At 35.2% G+C, this 23,292-nt stretch overlaps 1 protein-coding gene across 1 annotated transcript in view; it reads right to left on the reverse strand.

The window, feature by feature from the left end:
* Positions 1-6,659: 6,659 nt before the first annotated feature.
* The window catches only part of SLC7A11 (solute carrier family 7 member 11), a 126,993-nt gene continuing 110,360 nt past the window's right edge, over positions 6,660-23,292 (reverse strand). Inside the window, exon 12 of the mRNA XM_007496316.2 lies at positions 6,660-19,589. Within this exon, the coding sequence (XP_007496378.2) occupies positions 19,519-19,589 (71 nt within the window). The 3' untranslated portion in view covers positions 6,660-19,518. The remainder of the gene's footprint in view (positions 19,590-23,292) is intronic.

The raw sequence follows: 23,292 nt of genomic DNA on the forward strand, positions 1-23,292 counted from the left end.
GCAATTTATATTTTTGTAGGTATTCATCCACATCACTTAGATTGCCATATTTTTGCTATATAATTGGGTAGTAGTTTTTAATGATTGCCTTGATTTCCTCTTCATTAAAGATGAGGTCTCCCTTTTGTTACAAGGGAATCACTTTAAAAGACTGATATATATTAATTTACTTTAATTAATTAATTTAATTAATTAACTTTTCATCTTGGATACTGTTAATTTGTTTTTTTTCTTTTGTTTTTTTAATTAGACTGACTAGTACTTTGTCAATTTTATTTGTTTTTTCAAAGTATCAGCTTCTAGTCTTATTTATTAAATCAATAGTTCTTTGACTTTCAATTTTATTAATTTCTCCTTTGATTGTTAGGATCTCTAATTTAGGTTTCATCTGAGGTTTTTTAATTTGTTCACTTTCTAGTTTTTTAATTTGCATGCCCAATTCATTGACCTCTGCCCTTCTTAATTTGCTTATATATGAACTCAAGCATATAAATTTCCCCCTGAGTACTGCTTTGGCTGCATCCCATAGGTTTTGAAAGGATGTCTCACCATTGTTATTTTCTTCAATGAAGTTATTTGTTTTATTTATTTCTTGATGTCTCATGATGTCATTGGTTTCTATTTGCCAAATTCTATTTTTTAAAGAATGAATTTCTTCCATGACTTTTTGATCCTCCTTTACCATTTGATTCATTTACTTTTCATGACACTTTTTTCCCATTGGATTTTTGTGCCACTTTTCCCACTTGACCAATAGTTTTTAAGCTCTCATTTTCTTTTTGCATTATGTTTATTTCTTTTCCCCACTTTTCTTCTGCCTCTGATTTTTGAATTCTTTTTTTAGTACTTCTAGCACCTGAGACCAATTTCCATTTTTATTTTAAATTCTGCATATGGCTGCTTTGATCTTATTGTCCCCTACTGAATCTATGCCCTGTTCTTCATTTCCATAACATTTTTCTATAGTGAAATGTTTCTCTTGCTGTTTGCTCATTTTTCAAGAATTTTTTTAAACTTTTACTTTAATCTTAAATGGGGGGTTCTGTTCTCAGGTTAGAGGAGACAAGTTCTTAAACTTCAGTTTTCCCCTGTTTTACCCTCAGTTCTAGTTCTGGTTTTCTGCAATTTTCAGTTCTTCCAAGGTAGTATGACAATCTGTGGGCTGAGAGCTCTGGAAGGCCCCTCTGGCTGCCCATTTAGTCTCCTCAAACACTACAGAACTGGGGCCTCGTTGCAGTCTTGTGCCAGGCCTTCAGACATCAAGGAATAGGTATGATACTCTGCTGTTGGCTTAGGCAGGATCTAAGATCTTGAAGTGGGCTTTTGCCCAGGTTTGGAAACTGGAGAAATAGCTGGGGATGGTGAGTTGCTTTCACTTACCTGTGCAGTTTTACTTCCATTTCCCCTCTCACCCTGTGAAATCCTCCCTCTCTGAATATAGTTCAAGTTTTTTTGTGTAGTAGAGTTACTTTATTCCATCTCCTTGTTGGTTCTGGGACTCCAGTATTCATTTTGAGGCACTATTTTAAGGTTGGTTTAAAAGGATTCTCACAGAGGTTCCTGCTTTCCATGCTGCTACTCCATTTTTTCAATGCTTTTTCCAACATAAGGCATAATTGTTTGATTGTTTCTTGATGTCTCATGGATTCATTAGCTTTCCCTTGCCAGATTCTACCTTTTTAGACATAAATTTCTTCATTGAACTTTTGTGCTCCCTTTTCTATTTGAATAATTCTACTTTTTATTTTCTAATTAATTTATTTAGTCAATTTAGAACATTGTTCCCTGGTTACAAGAATCACATTATTTCCCTCCCTACTCTTCCCCCCCCAGCTGACACACACTTTCATTGGGTATTACACATGTCCTTGATCAGAACCTATTTCCATGTTGTTGGTGTTTGCATTAGGATGTTCATTTAGAGTCTACATCCCCAGCTATATCCCCTCAACCCATGTATTCAAGCAGTTGTTTTTCTTCTGTGTTTCTACTCCCACAGTTTTTCCTCTGAATGTGGATAGTGTTGTTTCTCGTAGATTCCTCCAAGTTGTTCAGGATCACTGCATTGCTACTAATGGAGAAGTCCATTACATTCTATTGTACCACAGTGTATCATTCTCTGTGTACAATGTTCTCCTGGTTCTGCTCCTTTTGCTCTGCATCAAGTCCTGGAGGTAATTCCAGTTCCCATGGAATTCCTCCACTTTATTATTCCTTTGAGCAAAATGGTATTCCATCACCAACAGACACCACAATTTGTTCAGCCATTCTTCAATTGAAGGGCATCCCCTCATTTTCCAATTTTTTAGCTACCACAAAGAGTGCAGCTATGGATAATTCTATTTTTTAAAAGAGTTCTTTGCCTGAGTGAACTTATGTATCTCTTTTTCCATATATCTAATTCTGCTTTTATAAGGAGTTCTCTTTATCGGATTTTTGTGCCTCTTTTACTAATTAATCTATTCTGTTTTTTTAAGATATTAATTTATTCAGTATTTGTTGTGCCTCCTTTATCAAGTTGTTTATTCTTTTTTCATGATTTTCCTGTATCACTCTCATTCTTTTCTCAGTTTTTCTTCTACCTCTCATTTAATGTTAAAGTGTTTTTTGAGCTTCTCTATCAATTCTTTTTGTGCTTGAGAGCAATTCATAATTTTCTTGGAGGCTTTGGATATAGAAATATTGACTTTGTTCTTCTGAGTTTGTATTTTGGTCTTGTGAATCTTGAAATTTCTCAGACTTGTGAATGTTAAAAAATTCCCAGACCCTACTTCATAAGATTGGATTAAGATCATTCCCCTTTTGGGCAGTGAACTCTACTTAGATCAGAAATGTGAGACCTCTACTCCACCCTTACTTAAGTCTGCTTTAGGGGAGAAAACTCCTTGCTGAACAATGAAAAGTACTTAAACCCATACTTAAGCCATACGTATTTTTAGAACTAATACAAAGGGGTGCTAAGTACCTATAAAGGTCAGGCAACTTGTGAACTTTCAAGGAACAAAGAACTGAGAAACTTACTCAGAGCTTTCCTGGTGTGAATTACTCAAAAGTTCACACCTTCTTAGGTGTGAACTAAGAATGGTCTGTCCTTTGAAAAACATCTACTGTGATTGGTAGATGGAAGAACTTAGAGGAAGTGACATAGGAGAAAATGCCCTTTAAAAGGACATGAAAAGCTCTCTCTAGAAAAACAGTCTCTAAGGAGGCTGTTGGGAGAGAGTTCTGGAAACAGGCTCTTGGGACAGTCTCTTGAGGACAGTCAGAAGAATCCCTCTCTGGAGGGATCTGGCTGGCTGAACTGGTGTCTGTATCCTTGCTTAGACAGATCTTGTGGTGAGTGATAAAAGACTGACTGATCTCTCTCTCTTAAGACTCAGGTCTAGGCCATGTTGGCTTAAGGTCCTTCATACTTATTCCTTTCTTACTCTTTCTCTCTTTCTTTAATTCCTCATTGTATTATTAATTAAAATCTCTATAAAACCCAGTTATCTTGAGTATATTTCATAACTGGGAATATTTCCCTGGCAACCACCTTATATATTGATTAAAAACAAGGCACTGTAGTGAAAACATTTTCTGCGTTCATAATTTACTCATCCACTCTTATATCTATCATAATTTATATCTTCCACTATTTTAATCACTACAGTTTACAACCTCAACTATTTTAACTCTTACAGTTTATGTCTCCCACTCTTTTAAATGTCACAGTCTTCCCTGTCACCAAAATAACTTCCTATGTTGAGTCTCATTTTTGTTGTTCTCTTATTTTCTAGCCTTTATTTTTCTTTTAATTAAAAAAATAACTATTATGTTTGGGCTCTATTAATGCAGTAAATTTCTTTATGCAGTTGCCTTCAGAGCTGGATCTGGGCATTCATCTGCTTTCAGTTCTTCCAAGGTGGTATGATGTAAGAAGAGGGGCATTTATTGTTCCCACAACCTGTGCACTGGCCTTTAACAACAAGCACTCTTTTGCACCCTTGGAACTGTGACCAGGATCCCATGTGCCCTCTGACCACAAGAGCTTGTATGTACTAGTGTTCTTTCTCACCCTGAGAGCATACCCTTGGATTAATACCTAGATATGTGTATAGGCAATGCAATCTGAGTCTTGCACCCAGAGCCAGGAAGGGGATCCCAGTAATCTCATTCTCAGCAATTCCCCATCCTCACTTTCTGTCTGTGACTGAGAACTCCAGAAGTCTTTGCTGATGATTCAGCTGCCCCCAAGGTCTGTTGTCACCATGGAGATTGCCTTGGCATGCTATGTTGCATTTCACTTATATCTGGATGCACAAAATTTTTAATACTGGCCATTGGAGTTGTTTTGGGAAGAAAAAAGTTATTATTTCACCCTTTTTTGTGGGTTATGCTGCTCCAAAATTTGTTTTGAGGCATTATATCATAGTGCTTTGGAGGGTAATTTGGTAGAGATCAGGTAGGTCTGTATACTTTCTCTGTCATCTTGGCTCCATCCCAATAACTATTTGACAATGTAGAATATTAAAAAAATTTATACCAAGTTTCTCTGATAAAGGTCTAATTTCTCATGTGTAAAGAACAGAGTCAACTTCATAAAAATAAGAGCTATCCTCCAAATGATATGGTCAAATGATATGATTAATTTCAGGAAAAAATCAAAGCTATTTATGGTGATACAAAAAAATATCCTAAGAGGAAGACAAATAAAAGAAATGTTGAAGTGCCACCTCACATAAATGGCAAATGCTAAATGGAGTTAGGAAAATTAGGTACACAAGTAAACTGTTAGTGGAGTTGTAAACTGGCCTATCTCTTCTGGAGAACATTTGTTCATTCTCTTTGCATACCTTTTGACTCTGCAATATTACTACCAAGTATATTTCCAAAAGAGACCAAAGAAAAATGAAAAAAGACAAAAATGTACAAAAATATTTATAGCAGTTCTTTGCGGTAAAGAATTGGAAATTGAGGATATGCTCAACAAGGAGGAAATGGCTAAAGATTGTTAAATTAGTTAAAATTAGTTTTAATTTTAAAATAAATTTGTTTTATTATTATATAAAATTAAACATTAATAAATATTATATAAAATTAAAAAAAAATTTTAATTGTTAAAAACATTGTTAAAGGTTGTGGCATATGATTGTAAAGGAATGCTATTGTGCTATAAAAATGATGAGTAAATGGTTTCAAAAAAATGGAAAGACCTCGTATTAACTCATGTTAATTGAGTAAGAAATCATTATGGATAATAACAGCAATTTTATAATGGTGATCAATTATGAAAAGTTGTCTTCTCTGATCAATATAATGATTCAAGGCAGTTCAAAAGGAATCATTATGAAAAAATGCTATATACCTTCAGATAGAACTGCTGAACTCTACAAGTATAGTTTACTTGCTTTCATATTTTTCCTTTTTTGTGATATGACTTATATGGAAATGTCTTGCATAATTTCATATATGTAACTGATATCACTTTGTCTGCCTTCTCAGTGTATAAAAGAGGGATGAAAGAAGGAAAGCTCAAATTTTAAAAAGAAAAAGTTAAAAATAAATATTTTTAAAATGAAATTTGAAGCAAGTTTCTCAGCTAAGAGGGTGGGGGATCTGACAAAGATTTGGGAAGGGATTAGAAGGTCTGGAAAGGCTAAGATGGTGAGTGAGATGGCAAATATTTTGAGAAGGCATAAAATCTTTGTTATATTACATTTTGCTCCTTCCATCAACTTTTTATCTTAAAGTATCTATCATTAAAAGGAAGATCTAGATTCAAGTTCTACCTCTGAAATGCACTCATTGTGGGATGTTGAACAAATGGCTTAACCTCTCAATGATCCAAGGAAACTCTTCAAAACGATAAATTGAAGAGTAGGTGCCAACTTCCATTTGTAGATGGAGTTTCCTCAACTGAACTTCCCTATGCATATTAAATCAGAGATCTGAGTAAATAATAAAGATAAATACCTAATCAAGAATCTTAGTCTCCTTCACAGAAGGCATCTGGAGAAAGGGTTTTACTCTCTCTCTCATCTTAACATGCGAACTTGAAGGTACATATATCCTAATACAAATATACCCTTTCCCTAAAGTCATGTGATAATCAAATCATAGATATAGAAATTTTATGGACATATGAAATCTTATAGTTTTCCCCCTAATTTAACAGAAGCGGGCACTAAGACCCAGAGTTATGATGGAACTTGCCAGAGTTATACAGGTGGTAAATGATATCAACAAGATTTTAATCTATGCCCTCTGTTTACAATTCTAGTGTATGAAAAGGAAGGGAGGGAAAACAAGAATGGTAGTACTATCAAGTACCCTTGAGCTCCTTCCAGACAGTAGCAATCATCTGGATATGAAACTTCCATGGAGAATGAATCAGCCATTCCTTCCAGCCGCTGACTACTTGCCACCCAGAGTTAGACAGGATATGCCAGGCACATCAAAAAACTACCACTACCTCCACCATCACATCCCTTTATACCTTAATGATTGAGCCCAGAATTATGATTCATTGCAAGCTCTTATAAATTTCTATTATTTGATTGATTTGGCAAGCAACTGACAACCTAGAAATAAAAAAAAAAATATCGAGTCTAGTAGATCACAGTTTGTTGTGGTGGTGGTTTTTGGTGGGGGAGACTAAACACACACTACACTTGATATTTATTAAACTGTATGAATATTTATTTAATTTTCAATTTCTGTAACAACAGGATTTTGTAGTTTGAACCAGATGTGGTCAAACAAAAATATATACCAAAAAGAAAAAATAATAAAAAGAGACAGCCAATATCAGAGAAGCAACTAAAAAGTAAAATAGGTTTTAAACATATAAATATATCTATTATTAAACTACAATAAAAAAGTGTAGGATATCATATTGCACCAAAAATGGTGTTCTATACAAAGGCACATATTTATCTTCCACCCCAATATATATATATATATATACACAACACAAAGTTTCAATAATATCATAGTGGTTATACCAATAGCCCTTAGCTACAATCTGGACATATAATCACTGTACAAGATCTCCCTCAGGAAAGCCATTTTTAACCATAGAAATATTCATTTTTTTCAAGTATTAAATGCTGGTATAAAATCAGTGCCACACCCCCCAAAGTAACATAACATAATTTCACAGAGTAACATAAAGATGACTTTCATTTCATATTCTTTCTCTCTCTCTCTCTCTCTCTCTCTCTCTCTCTCTCTCTCTCTCTCTCTCTCTCTCACTCACTCACACACACACACACACACACACACACACACAATGGGAACTGGCTAAAGATCTTAGAAGTGTAAAAATAAGTAAGGAGTTTCACTCTTTACCAAGAGCAGTTCATCTGTCAATCAGTCAACAAGCATTTACTATGAGCAAAATACCCAAACCAGTAGGTAATCTGACATCCACACATTTTATCAAATTTAATTACCCACAATGCCGAAATAAAAAGTTGACACCTGTGATCTTTAAAGTTTTGGGGCATTAAACATCATTCCTCAGCTGGGCAGCTTATGAACATTAAGCTCAGCAAACTACCCACCAGCTATGTTTTGGTTCAGGTTAGTTTTATCAGTTGAAAGCTCTTTAAAGTCAGGGACTCTTTTGTGTTTTCAAACCCAGAACCTGAGACAGAGCCTGGAAAATAGGAGGCACTTAAGAAATGTTTGTTGCAATGAAGTGAATTGAAGAGGTAGACAATATGACTCATGAAATGAAACCAGCTATAGTCTATTAGACACTTTTGTCTGAATCAAATTAACTCCATAATTTGCAAAGAGTAGACATTTTCTAATGAAAATCCAATCTAAGAGGTCTTAAAGAAACTATTAACACCATAAGAAGATATTATACATAGACACATACAAATACCCAGATATGCACATATATGTGTATCATGTATACATACCTATTTGTGATCCTGCCCTTTAATATACTAAAAAAGAATTATTGTTATTTTTAAGGGAACTACTTAAAAAAAGAAACATTTTAAAGGGAAAGTATGACCCCAATGTCAGTACATTCCAGTGGAGTGTAAACTCTATGAGGGCAGAAATTTTTAGACTTTTGTCTCTGTCTTTGTCACCTCAATGCAAAGTTTAATTTAATTAAAACATTAATAAATGCTTGTTGATTGATCAATAATATAGTTAAGGCTCCTTGAGCAATGATAGATTATGGTGAATCCTCATACAGTGTCATTGAGTCACCAAAGACTCCAAGCAGGAAGAGTGCTGGAGTCATTAATTATAATCTGTAACAGTGTGTCTAGAGTAGCTAACCATTTACTATCCAAATAGCCTCTTAGGGATAAAAAGGCAAACCAAGCTTAGTGGGCTTGAGCATCATATCTTTGTCAGAAAAGGAAGACAAATTAAATCTACCAAACACTTGGTAGGGGAAGTGATTTGTCTTGCCCTTTTCTGACTTTGTGCTCATTATAAAACCTCAGGGAGTCAATATTTAGCATTAGGAAAACACAACAAAACTCATCCACTGGGGAGAAGTAGCAAGGGGAGAAGACAATGATTCTCATGGCACCTCCTCTTGATTTTAATACATCTTGACATGAGATATAATAATAGATATGGAAGCAAATTAGTAGCAACTCAATTGCATGCTTCCTAAAGAGAAAAATAGCCCATCTTAAGTGGAGACATTTTTTATAACTAATTGGGGATAACTGCCTTGTTTTTACATTTTGTTCTTGTATTCCATCAATAGTCTGTTTTCAAAATAATTAAATAAAAAAGACATGATGACTCCTGGGCCCCAAATCACTTTTTATAATGCTGCCCATTCCAGATGATTTGCCAACAGAAAATAGTTTTGTTATTTCCGACTTTCTTGAAGTTGGATGTTGTCTCAGCCAGAATCCAGAGTCAGGAAAGTTGTAAGAATAAAAGGCTAGTCTGGGATTCACACTACTTATAGCTGTCAGTGGGGAAGCACAGTTGGTGATGAATTTCACTGAGAGAAATAGGAGGAGAGTAGTAACCTCCTACTATGCTAAAAGGGCTGGAAAATGCTTGATCACAACTTTTGGACTTGGTGGATTGTGCAATGACCGTGGCTGAATTTATGCCACTGGAGCAATAAAGAAGTACAACAATAGTAGTGTTTGAGATAATTAATATATACCGTATTGTAATGTGGATCACTGCTACTCCATCAAATACACACATGCACAACACTCCTGCAAGTATATTTGTTCACTCATTCTTTAACCAATCTAGATGTGCCATTTCATTAAGTTATTTTCTACATCAATAAGTATGTAACAGAATTCAAATATGGAATTAAATGGGGTACAGACAGACATAAGGCAACATTTATGAAGAAATGCAAAAGGTCCATCAAAAGAGTAAAAACCTAAAAGCAAAGATGTAATGACTTGGATGGTCAATACCACTGCTAATGTCTCCAATAAGACCTTGCTACAGGTACCATGATGCTTCCTCTCAAAAGTTCTCTTTATAGGCACTTAGGCTGAAAGGTTTATAGGCTCACAGGATGACAGGAACATAGATCAAGAGTTGAAAGAGACTTCAGAAGTAATCTAGTCTAGCCTCTAAGCTCATTTCACAGCTCCATATTCAAGTCAGAGCCATACGTAAAGATCTACACAGGACCATCCCCTGAAGACCTCATGCATTTTAGCACAAGAATTCCTACCAAATAGCTTGAATATCATGTTGTTGAATAGAATGACATTGTTTTCTTTCTTTTGCTTTATTTATTAAACCTACTTTCCTATGAAATAAACAATAAGAGGAGACTAATTTATCAAATTATTAGGGCCATTATGTCAAAGATCTGAGCAAACTCTATTATCCCAAATTGTAACTTATTACAAGTAATATTCTAAGATCATATGCAAATATATTCCCAAAGTTTCAGAGATACGAAACATATTTGCCCATGGTCGTACATATAGTAATAAGTGTTAGGGATAAGATTTGAACTCAGGTCTTCCAGACAATTCCAGAAAATAATGCATGTAAAGAGTTTTGCAAAACTTAAAGAGCTGCCCCCATGTGACCAATTATTGTCATGCTATACTGCCTTTCATCAAACGACATATGTACCCCACCCAAATTGAGAATACAGAAAAGACAGAGTATTATTTTCTAATTCTATTAACTGAAAGTACTTCATATCATTAAGTAAATTTACCTCACAATCTCTATTTTCCCCAGGTCTAAGTAAACTGAATAAGGTGTGTTGCCTTCCAAATCAGAGCTATTGTCAATATGGTTCTCAGATGTCTCTCTTATGGCTCTGCTATTACTAATAAAGGTTGTTGCCTGAAAACTATACAGTATTCCCAGATTTAAATATACCATAGTGACTAAACTCTCTTATTACATCATGTGTCTTTTCCTAAGGCATAGCTATGGAGGGAAGGAAAAGTTTTCCAGGCACTTAACTGTCCAAGTTGTACTCACAGTAGCACAACTTGGGGCAATGACATGAATACAAACTTGGCCAAACTTCCTTTCATTGAACTTACCATATTGAAAATAATTACACACAAAAAGCAAAACCATTTATTCAAGGAAGAATCACGCTGCTGAGGAAAAATGATGGTACTGCTGATTTTTCTAAGCTATTTAGAGCTGAAAAATGGCATTGTTGTAAAAGTAACCAGAACAATACTCAGAACCACACATTCTTAGCAATGGAAAGGACTCACAGAATCCATCTAGGAGCTGAAATGTGCCCAGGAAAGTACTATTCACTATATCAAGTGGCTATTCAGGGTTTACTTGAAGACCTCCAGCAAGGTAGGGGCTTTCACTACCTCCTATAACACACTCCATTTGAAGATAGTTCTCATTATGGAGAAGTTTTTTCTTTTTAATTTTTTCCCTAATTATATCAAATCTAAATGTGCCTCTATGTAACTTCCAATAATAGTTCCAAATTCTATACTTGGGTCTAGCAGACTAAATCTAATCATTCCTCTACATAATAGCCCTTCCAACAAAAGATGTCTATTATCCTATTTTTACGTCCTCTTCAAGCTAACATCTCTAGATCTTTTAAATGATGATCCCCAGACACATTATTTTGCTCATAATCAAAATATGTTTGCTTTCAAAATATGATCATGGATCAATAATCCTCCATTCTCCTGCAAAGGTCAAGTGGTAGATGAACTTCAGGGATAGGAAGAGAATATGAAATTCTTTTCAAAACTAAATATCGACTTCCTGATGAAGTAAATAGGAAGAGAAACATTTCCTACAAAAAAAAAAAAGCAGCTCATTCAGAGTAGTAGAGGGCCCTTGTCAGCAAGTACTAACCATAAGAAAACTAAAATCACTAATTTTAGTCATTACTCAAATTGACAATCCAAGAATTCATAAGAAGAGACATCTTATTCACTAACATTTATAGATCTATAGTTCCAAAAATATTGAGCTACAATTGATATTCTCTTCAAATATTGGCACATTCTATACTGTTATGTTAATACTCACTTTTAAGAATTATAATGTTATAAAGAAATTTTTAACTTAATAAAACACTGTTAAAGTAGAAAGGTAGTATGTTTATCTTAAAATAACAAAATCCTTAAATATAAAAGAATGCAAACAGGAAATGGCAAGCAGACAAAAATGCCCACTTCATGCTACATGGAAGGATTTTAAATCTAAGCTCTTAATGGTTAATTTCTCTGATATCAGAATCTAAGTTGTTGTTTGAATCCATAAATAATGACAGTATTAATAAATTGCACTTAATATAGGATAGAATGAAGCAAAGATAAAACTTTTCACACGTGTTCCACATGTCCAATCCTTAAGTCTGACTTTTTTTAATTTAGAAAATGCTTTATTTCCCTTTATGTAGAACTACCACAGAAGATATAACTAAAGTCTAATTTCTTTCCCTAATTATATCATATGAAGAAAAGAAAAGCTACTTATTTAATGAATCCCTATTTAACACATCATTTACAATTTGAAGAGCTCCTGCAAATAACCCCAGAACTTGTTCCTATTAGGAAAAAACAAATCAGAGAAGTTATTTTACCAACCAAGACCTGCACAGAATTAAACTTTATACATTCTTCTTATGAAATCATTCAAAACCCCAGAGCCTCCTTGTTCTTAAGGGACTGACACTGAAATACGGATACTTGTTCACTCAATATCTCCACCTACTCTGACTTTAACTTTTATTTCTTTAAATTGGCAGCATCTTAAACACAAGGGATTAGGGCAAAGGTTTTTTTCCACCTTAACAAAACACATCTGAATGTCCTGAGCACTAACCATACTCTATGAAGAATTTTCATTGAGTTATGTAATCTTTTCTACTTTAGCCTATTTTCTAGTAGAACAGCTAGAGCTTGAGATAATCACTTTGGATGTTACCATTCACATCAAGATGATAGCCTGTAAGATTCCATTTATAGGTGGGTGAGGAGCAACCATGCTTTGCTAACGATTCTGCCTAATTCATTTTTACCTTTCCCACTCCTATACACCTCCCCCCCCCAAATACTAAAACCTTTAAATTCAATAATGAAGTCTCACTATCCTCATTAAATGAACAGCAGATTGTGCTTCCGTCAAATGATGAATTCATAGTTTAACTAGGATGGGGCTACTAGAATTTGACCCAGAATACTGAAATTTAAAAAGATAGTCTGAACTAGAAATTTGGTTATTTGGTGGTTTTTTAAATAGCTAGATATAGCTGAGTTTAGCACCTAGTTAGTAAGAATTGTTAAAACAGATAGCTACCCCAGGAGAGTTTTCTCCTCTCCTCCCTTGCCATGAGCATAACAAAGTGTCCTCAGGATCTTGTATTTTGTTTCACAGGCATATTTTTGTGTTTCTAGTCCTGAATGCAAAAATTGGTTGTTATGGCTCTGCCTCAGAGCAGCTATTATTTGGAATGGCCTCAATTGAAAGATCTTGGGGGAAAAAAAACATCATTCTTTAAAAATTTGGTTAAAAGCTATAATTCAAGCAATGTTTTATTAGTAATTGTGCATAAGTTTTAAAAGTATTATTTCATTAACTTTGTTTTATTTTATCTTAAAACTAAAACATTTAATATTTTTAAAATTCCTTGACAAAGTAGTTTGACAACTACTACTTTTGACAACTACATGTGTACATTTGTACAACTACATTTGACAAGTTTAGGGAACTGAAATTACTGCTATAAAATAATTTAATTTTTTTAATTTAAAATCTCTACTCAAGTAAAAAGAAACATATACATTATACATGATTTTTAATTAATATGTTGACCATGGTTAACCATTAACTCTTAAGGACACATACATAGGCAAATTGTTTAGCACGACAATAACATAAATCTATGCTCTAACCACTGATGCCAAATTGGCCAAAGTTGATCAGTTCTTTGAAACCTTCAACATGTTATAGATTGAAATGCTTAAGTAGAAAATCAAAATATAATTGAAATAAGAGGAAAGTTTGGCCTAGATGTACAAAACTAAGCATGGAAGAGACTAACAGAGTTTTGTAGAGATAACACTAGTCATAGAAAAACATTCTTTTTCAGCAATCCAAAAAGAGATTCTTCAGACAGGACAACGCCAAGTGGTCAGCATCTAAGTAAGAGTGTTTATTTACTTTGAAGCCAAAGGTGAAAAAACTCTATATGGTTCAGCTAAAAGAAGACCTGGAATTGACTTTATCTCAGATTATGAGCTTCTTATTTAAAAAATTCAAACTTAAGTTGAAGACAGTATAAAAAAAGATCATAAGATCTTATAAATATGACCAAAATAATATCCCTTATGAGTATGAAGCAGAAATGGTGAATAGATTTAAGAAATTAGATTCATGAGAGAGCCCAAATAATCCTGGGTAGAGGTTTGCCATATTGTACAGGAACCAGAAATAAACAAACAAAAAATCCAAAGAAAAAGAAGAGCAAGAAAGCTAAATGGATGTCTGATGAAACTTTACAAACAGCTAAGTAAAGAAAGAAAGCAAAAGGGAAAAGGGAAAGATGTAACCAACTGAACACAGAATTGCAAAGAATAGCAAAGAGGTAAGGTTTTCTTAAATAAATAATGCAAAGGAATAGAAGAAAACAATGGAATGGGAAAGATGAGATATCAAGAAAATTAAAGATATCAAGGGAATTTTTCATGCAAAAATGGGTATTACAAAAGACAAAGATGGTAGGGACTTAAAAGTAGAAGATATTAAAAAGAAGTGGAAAGAATATGTAGAAGAACTATACAAGATCCTAAGATCACTGATAACCACAATATTATGGTCATAGATATAGATATCTAGGAGGATAAAGTCAACTGGGCTATAGCATTGCTAACAATCAAGCTAGTAGAGGTTGTAGAATTCCAGTTGCTGCACTCAAAAGACCAGCATATTTGGAAAACTCAATGGCCACTAGATTGGAGAACATCAGTTTATATTCCAGTCCTAAAGAAAGGCAATACCGAAGGATATTCAAATATTGCACAACAGTGCTCGTTTCACACACCATCAAGGTAAAACTTAAGATACTATATGCTGGGTTTCAGAATTTCCAGAAAAGTAGGCTGGTTTTTGAAAAGGCAGAGGAACTACAGACCAAATTGCCAACATTTTCTGGACTATAGAGAAAGCGAGGGAGTTTCAGAAAAACACCAACCTCTGCTTCATTGACTACACGAAAGCCTTTGACTGTGAGGATCACAACAAAATATGGCAAGTCCTCAAAGAAATGGGAGTACCTGAGCATCTTACTTGTCTCCTGAGGAATTTGTATATGGGTAAAGAAGCAACAGTTATGACCAAATATGTAATATCTGATTGGTTCAAGACTGGAAAAGGAGTACAACAAGGCAGCAAAGTGTTGCCTTATTTAACTTTTATGTAGGGTACATCATGCAAAATGCTAGGCTGGTCAAATTAAAAGCCAGAATTAAAGTTACCAGGAGAAATATCAATGATTTCAAATATGCAGAGACCACTCTGATGGCAGAAAGGGAAGAAGAATTAAGAAGCCTCTTGATGAGAGTGAAAGAAGAGAGTATTAAAAAAAAACAACACAGAAGAAGATCATGGCAGCTGGTGTCATCACTGCCAAGTAAATAGAGGGAGAAAAATAGAAGCAGTGTCAGATCTGATACTCTTGTGCTGAAAGATCACTATAGATGGCAACTGCAGCCGTGAAAATAAAAGATGCTTGTTCCTTGGAAGGAAAGCTATGACAGATCTAGACAGTGTATGAAAAAGCAGAGACATATCCTTGCCAACAAAGGTCCATAGAGTCAAAGTGATGGATTTTCCAGTAGCAATATATAACTGTGAGTATTTGATTATAAGGAAAGCCAAGGACCACAGAATCTATGTTTTTGAATTAGGATTCTATAGAAGACTTTTCAGAGTACCTTGGACAAAGGAGATAAAATCAGTCCACTCTCAAAGAAATTATAGACTAGTCAAATAGTGAAACTAAAACTTAAATACTTTGACTACATGATGAAAAGACCCTGATTGTGGAAAATATTGAAGGTAAAAGAAGAAAATGGCAGAAGTTGAGAGTTGGTGTCATAGGAACAATGAAAATAAGCTTGTACATACTTCAGGAGATACTACAGGATAGAAGGACCTGATTGGTGTATTGCATAGGCCATGAAGAGTCCAACATAACTGAATGACTGAACAATAACCACATTTATATAGTTGCTCTTATAAAACTATAGCTCATGAAGTCAGAAGGCACAACTATTTGCCAGGAGGCAGAGATATAAAGTTGCAGACACAAAATTCCTGACCTAGAACCATGAGTTTTCTAAGGGTTTCTTCTACACTATCAGAAACATCTATGAGAGTTTTTAAATCTTCATTGAATGGGGTCAGGAGAGGTGGAGAACCCTTCTATTTTTTATTTTCTGTCCCAATTAAATACTTTGCTATTTTAAGAATAAAATATATCAATCAAAAATTTTACGCAATTTGAAATAGTCTCCAAGTGTGAAAGTGTATTCCTTGAATAAGGAAAGCATGATGTATTGCATTGCTTTGAAGATGAAAAAAAAGTTAATTTTTCAATACCAAAAATGTGTGGCATAAAAGTAAGATTTGAAAGGGGTTTCGAGGAAATTCAGTCTGCCTGTGTAGACGGATCACACATGCATTTAGCTAGGAAGAAAGAAATGAAAAGATAATCTGCAAGTTATAAAATACAAATAAAGTTAGTGAAATGAAAAAAAAAATCCTATCCACAATCAAAACTGATGAGTTACAAAAACCTAGTCACAAATGATCTCCCTAATGAAACAAACCTTTAACAGCTGCCATACTTTTAAAAACTGTCAAATGAACTAAAATGTTTAGCCTGGATAACATTTAATTACAATAGTAGTCATATATATATTCATTTTTTAAAAAATACAAAGTATATTTGATAGTGGTTTTACCAATACAATTTTGTTACAATAGCATGTTGGTATATTCATTTAAAAATATATGTATATAGAGATATAATATATTCTATAGTGGTTCTGTCCTTAGTTTACCAAAGTCAGCAGGTAACAAGACATTAGTTCCTATCAAAATATTAAGATTAATTAGACTTTGGTCAGTACAGCATAAGAAAATTAATATGAGGGAGAAATGAAGGAGCATTGACTGAGGAGAAACCAGGAATGTTATTGTTTATTACTAGGCACTAACAAACTATTACCTCTGAGAACAAACATAGATAGACAGTTGGAGGGTACCTCAAGGGTCAACCTTAGTCCAAGCTTCTTATTTTGTATTTTTGTGATGGTGGGCACTTCTCTGTGGACCTAGGTTTCCACATCTGTAAAATGGTATCAGCTAGATGGTACAGTGAATAGAGCCCTGGGCCTGGAACCAGGAAGACTCATCTTCCTGAGTTCAAATCCATCCTCAGACACTTACCATGTGGAGGTAACTTAACCCACCAATTCCTATCTGAAAATGAGCTGGAGTAGGAAATGGCAAACTACTCCAATAAAACCCTAAAATGTGGTCAGGAAAAGTCAGACATGACTGAAACAACTCAGCAACAAATGTAGTACAGCAGACGAATCTCTGGGACTAGATTCAGGGGGACTCGAGTCCAATTCTGGCCTCAGACACTTATTGGCTGTGTGACTGTGCAATGCATTCAAACCTCTATCTGCCTCAGTTTCCTCAATTATAAAAAAGAGGATAATAATAGCACCTACCTCACAAAGTTGTTGTGAGGATCAAATGTGATAAAGTTTGTAAAGCATGTGAAATGGAGTATGCACAAAATAAATTTCTAACCATTATCATCAACATCATGAACAGGAAGACTATCTAGAGGCTAGGATTCTGTTCACCATTGGAAATTAAATTATCGGGGCAGCTATAGGTGTTTCAATGGATAGAGAGCCAGAGCTAGAGATGACAGGTCCTGGGTTCAAATATGACTTCATATACTTCCTAGCTGTGTGACCCCATAAAATAATTTAACCCCAATTTTCTCTTCAAACCTTGGAAATGATACTTATTATACATCCTAAGTCAGAATGAGGGTTTTAAAAAAGGGAAATTAATTATTGTAGTGTAACACTATAGAGATCATTGATGTCAATGCTTAGAGTCATTTTTAAGGCATCTTTTTAAAAGTTTCCTTCTTTTACTCCTACTCCCTCTTGTACATGCATGTACACAGCACAATTATGCACACACATGCACTCACATGCACACACAAGCATATACACACTTTTTTCTTTTCCATTCATTTTCAAATCCATTTGTCACATATTTTCTCTTTTCAGGGGAAATTGATGTCAAAGTTGAAATTACTGACAATGTTGAGAAATAAGACTGGAAATTCTTAACGAGAAAGTAAATGTTTAGTACAGTGGCATTCCACACATCTTCCATTCAGTCATTTACTCAAATCAGAATAGTTTCTAGAACCATAAAATATAAACGTGGAGATTTCATAGTGCAACTCTCCTACTTTACCAAAGTTTTAACTAACGCAAAGAAATTGGGACTTTGCCCAAGGTCACCAACACTTAAATGTTGGAATGGTACTGAAGAACCTATTGGAAGGTACACCTTTTCTCTCCGATATCTACAATCAAGTGAATTCCTTCTGCCCTATCCCTCCCCTCCTTCCTCTGCTTCTTAAGGCACAAAAGTTCAGAGTTTAATATCTGAATTTTAGATCTGAAGAAACTGATGTCCACCATGGTAGTTACATAGCCAAAGTCACCTACCACATTTGTGGAAGAGAGGCCTAAAATTAAAATCATTTGACCCCCAGTTAAGTGCTTGTTCAGTGTAACACAGTGAACGGCTCAGTTTTCCATTTTCTTTTTTCATAAAATTATGGATAAAAGATAGGGACACTTAAAAAATTTTTGAAATGTATCATTCTGTAGAAATGCAAAAAAAGAATCTCTAACTTGCAAGTTAGAAGCAGTGCATACAGATAGGAATACAAGGATGTGTTTTGGACAATTTCCTCCCTTTGGTGAAATTGTCTTTAATGTTGATGTCGGTTCTTTGAAGATGCAAAAAAAAATGTTTCTTTTGATATATTCATTAGGGAGTTTATTTCAGTGGAGGTGCTAGAAACTCCTGATGACAGTTATTTACTGTGAGGATTCAAAACCAAATGAACTGATTTGGAAAGGCTGAAGACCTGTATCCTTTCCACTTCATCTACCCCACAGGGAATAAAAAGACTTTTCCCAAAGTGTCTGATTTCCTATATGGCCCTGTGATTAAAAATCTTGACTTAATAAATTCTCAGAGGTTTTCAGTTCAGCACATGTGCTGAATCGGCCTGATAAACAATAGCCCCAAAGCTACTATCTTTTAATGTACTCAAGAAAATGAACCATATCCCTGCTCTCTCTCATCCCAAATGCCCTGGGACCAGTTCATTAAAAAAGGAAGAGTTATACCTAAGCCAGTGTGACTGTAGAGGGGAAACCGATACAGTGCAAACAACACAGGGAGGAAGGCATTGGGGTTGAAGATTGAAAATCAAGGTGTACCTCTAGCACCCATTCTCATGGCACAGAAGAGCTGTGTTACACGTCCAGAGAGCAGAGGACACTGTTCACAGTATAACTACCTACAGTATATAAAACCATTTCATAAAACACTTACAATGTAGAAAATGCCCCATGGCCTTCAATTTGAAGACCTTGGGACTCAGTAAGATAATGTCATTAAGTCCACTAGAGTGATTGTCATTGTGTCCTCCTTCCCCTGCCCCCAAACAGTGTCTGACACTAAAAAGAGCAGTCACAAAACCTACCAGATGTCTACACATGTACCTGCAGGCATGCTTAAACTTCTTGAACATAGGTTTGAACACATAAGAAAACTATTATTGGAGGTACTTATTTTCTTGGATATGTAAGCCAGAACTCAGTCTTATAATCCTCTGGAATACCATGAAGTAATTTTTCATCTTCATTTTGCCTCAGAGGAAACCAGAGAAGAGTAACACCGCCACATGAGGTGCCTTCTTTGGAATTCAGTTGATCATGGCTTATTTTGACCATCATCCGTGGGCACAACTTCCAGCAATATCTGCAGTGTTCTGGTTATTCTACCTATAAATAATGATTTTTCAAAAAGGAAAAGGAAAAATTAGAAATGAATGAGAAACAAGGTTCCATAAGACATACTATATAATGACAATGCTCTTGGTCTTGGCCAGAAGAGAGAAACATGCAACAAAATGATTCATTTTTTTTTCATTTCACTTCATTTCATTCCACATCTCTCACTTGGCTGGATTACTTAGGATTTCTCTGACTCACTTCTCTGCCCTGTCCCAAGAAGCTCATTATTGAGACAACTCATCATCTTATAAGATTTCATTAGCTTTAGTCCTCTATGTCATCACTTGGCCTCTGTGGTTGGAGGGTGGGATCATGAACTCCACACCTTCATTTAAGGGAGATCAGTTTGGACAGCTCCTCATTTCTCACCTGGCTGCTCTATACATTGAGACTTCCCAGACTGAGTTCTCCATCATATTCTTACAACAGTACTTTTTCCTCCTCTTCCCTCCCCCCTTCCTTTTGTGTTTTGTCTTCTCCCATAAGATTGTAAGCTCCTTGAGGGCAGGAACTCTCTTTATTTGAATTTGTATCCCCAGTATTTAGCACAGTGCCTGGACCATGGAAGGCATTTAGTAAATCGATTGACTGATTTATTTGGTCTAGTATGAAGTCCAAACTAGCATCACATTTGCCATTTCTCTCTTTCTAGGTTTCTTTTGTTAGCAAAACTACTAATTTCCTAACCAGAAAATATCTTATAGCAGCTAATCTAGGAAATTCAATGTTATAAAATTCACAGGGAGTTTTAATGAACCATTTGTCCTGTCAGTTTATTTTTCTCTTTTAATTTTTTTTCCTTTAAACCCTTACCTTCTGTTTTAAGATCAATAATGTGTATCAATTCTAAGGCAGAAAAATAATATGTGCTAGGCAATTAAGTTAAGTGACTTGCCCAGGGTAACATAGCTAGGAAGGGTTTGAGAACACATTTGAACCCAGGACCTCCCATCTATGGGCCTGACTCTCAAACCACTGAACCAACCAGCTCCCCCAGCCTGTCAGTTTTAATAAGGTAAAATCAAATATTGTTTCACCAACAATCTTTATAACCCTAGGTAAGTACTCTTGCCTATTTTATCTCCATCTTTTTGGAGTACTTCTGCCTCTTAACATTGATTTCATTGGATTCCCATTGATTTCAAGGAATCAAGAATTTGTGTCCTTACATTCATGTTATTATTAATCTCTCAGCATGGCTAATGTAAGTTATTTCCCTGGATTTAATATTTCTTTGCTATGAAGGCCAGCTCTGTCCAATTAATACTTAATGACATAATATCTAATATCTAATATCTCTTCTATTTTGTAAATCTTTCTTGACTTCAGACTGCTTTTGTTGAGATTTAGACATGGAAAGGAACTGAAAGGATATCTAGTCTAATCTCATTTTATGGATGAGGAAATTGAGACCCCCAAAAAGGTGATGTGACATCTTCTTCATTCTCATTTTGCTACGCAAGTGACTTTTTCATATACTTAGCAAAAATGAAATCTTAATCATCAGATTCAGAGCATTTTACCTGTCTCTTTCATCCTATCACACCTCAGCTTCTTACCTCTCAAGTCCCCTACTACCAGTTAACCAATGCCTTCTGTTCAAGTATATAAATTAATTCCATATTTCCTTTGTCTTATTATTCAAATCTCATATGTGAGTCTCCTCTCAAGCCATACCTGGTTCAAATTTTTAAAAAAAGAAAATATGGCCCCACAGAGATGTTTGGAAGAGGGAGTACTTTAATAGGCAAATAATATCTTGATAATTTTATAAAAATAGTTTTGAAGTCCCCCTGAAAGGGTCCCCAAGGTTTCCAGAAACTACTTTTTAATTTCTTTTTCATTTTTATTACATATTTCTTATCCAGACATGCATGTAGATACAACTTTAATAATTGCTTCCTGACATGTTTTAATCTATATTCTCTCTCCTTTCCTCTTCTCTATCCCTTCCCCAAGATCTCAGCTTATGGATTATACATGTGCTATCAAACAATACATGTTTCCATGACTGTTATGTTATGAAAGGCTGAGACTATATTTTGAAAACTTCTTCTTTAGATAAAAAAAGGAATCTATTCCTGATATTAGTAGTGTCAGAAGGCCAATACTAATCTCAGGTCCTTACCAAGAAAACATAGTTTGGCATTATTCTAGTGGAAGGATTTAAAAATGATTACTTCTTCCATTCATGCTCTCTTGCTATTTGCCATGCATGACGTCATCTTATCTCCCACTCCCATGCCTTTATCTAGATAGTCCCTGATGATCTCCCTCTGCTCCTTCAACTTTAGAATCTCTGCCTGCCTTAAAGTATCAGCTCAGGTGTTTCCTTCCATAAGGGATCTATCCTGCTTCCCCTAGCTATTGATCTCTCTCTGTCTGTCTCTCTAGAATACAGAAAGCACTTAAAATTCCTTTTTAAATTCCATACCACTCATATGATAAAGGCTCATGCCAAACCATATTTTGACTTTTTATTTTAGCCAGAAAGGCCACTGTTAATTTATGTGCAATTATCTGAAGGACAGAAGATATGAATCAGTTAGCTGAAATAGCTAGCAGCTCAATAAAACTTTCTGTGACTTGTAATGGACCAGGAGTCTATAAACCATGGGAAGGACAGAGGCATTTACACAGGATCTTTGAGTATCCAAAAGATGCAAGGAAGATGATACCCTACTATAGAGGAAAGAGTCTCAGGCTCCATGAGAATGGAGTCAAGGACTGTAGCTCTGGACCAAAGAGCTGGACAAAAGTGGAAAGGGAGATAGCATAGCATAAACAAAAAGAGCAAAGGGCTTGATCTGCAACTTCCTACCTGGGTGACCTTGGGCCAGTGACTTTACTAATTTAGGAGGCCTCAATTTCCTTAACTATAATATGAGGTGTGCAGTGGATAAAGTGCCAGTCCTGAAGTACGGAGGATCTTATTCAAAACCAGACTCAAACACTTGCTAGCACAAGCCACTTAACCCTATATGTCTCAGTATCTTCATTTGTAATTTGAGTTGAATAAGAAAATGGCAAACCATTCCAGTATCCTTGCCAAGAAAACCCCAAAAGGGATTACAAAATGTCAGAAATAACTGAAGTGATTGAGCAGTAACAATAATATGAGGGCATTGGACTGGGAAACTCTTCCAAGTCTACATTATTATTCTGTGTGTATTAGGGCTTGGAGGATGAGCAGGTTAGGGAAGAAGGAGCATCCTTTGAAAAGTTAACTTCCTTCCCTACCTCTGTTCTCAATTCAATTCTCTTCTTTCTCTCTCAAAAACCTCCTAACCTAAGATCCATTCAGGGTGAAAATCAGAAGTAAAGAAGGTGTAAGTAAAAGGTGGAGTGGAGGAGGAAAATCTAGGTGCCAGCATCCCATGAGAAAAAGAGAGAAGAGGAAAGAATTCCTATGGGCTAGAGATAGTGTTTATAGGTTTACAGATTTAGATCTAGAAAAGACCCTAGAGCTTGGGTTCTTAACTTGATTTGGGGGAATCTGGGTGTTTGTTAACTATATTTGTATGTAATGGGTTTCCCTCACAACCATATGCATGTTATTTTATGCATCTGAAACCAATATTCTGAGAAGGGATCCAGTGGGCTCTATCAGACTGATAAAGTGGGTCTATAACTCTCAAAGTGAGTTATTAAAAGTCTTAAAGGTTATCTAGTCCTGTCCTCTCATATTACA

This window comes from Monodelphis domestica, chromosome 6 (assembly GCF_027887165.1).
Source record: "Monodelphis domestica isolate mMonDom1 chromosome 6, mMonDom1.pri, whole genome shotgun sequence".
NCBI classification, from domain to species: domain Eukaryota; kingdom Metazoa; phylum Chordata; class Mammalia; order Didelphimorphia; family Didelphidae; genus Monodelphis; species Monodelphis domestica.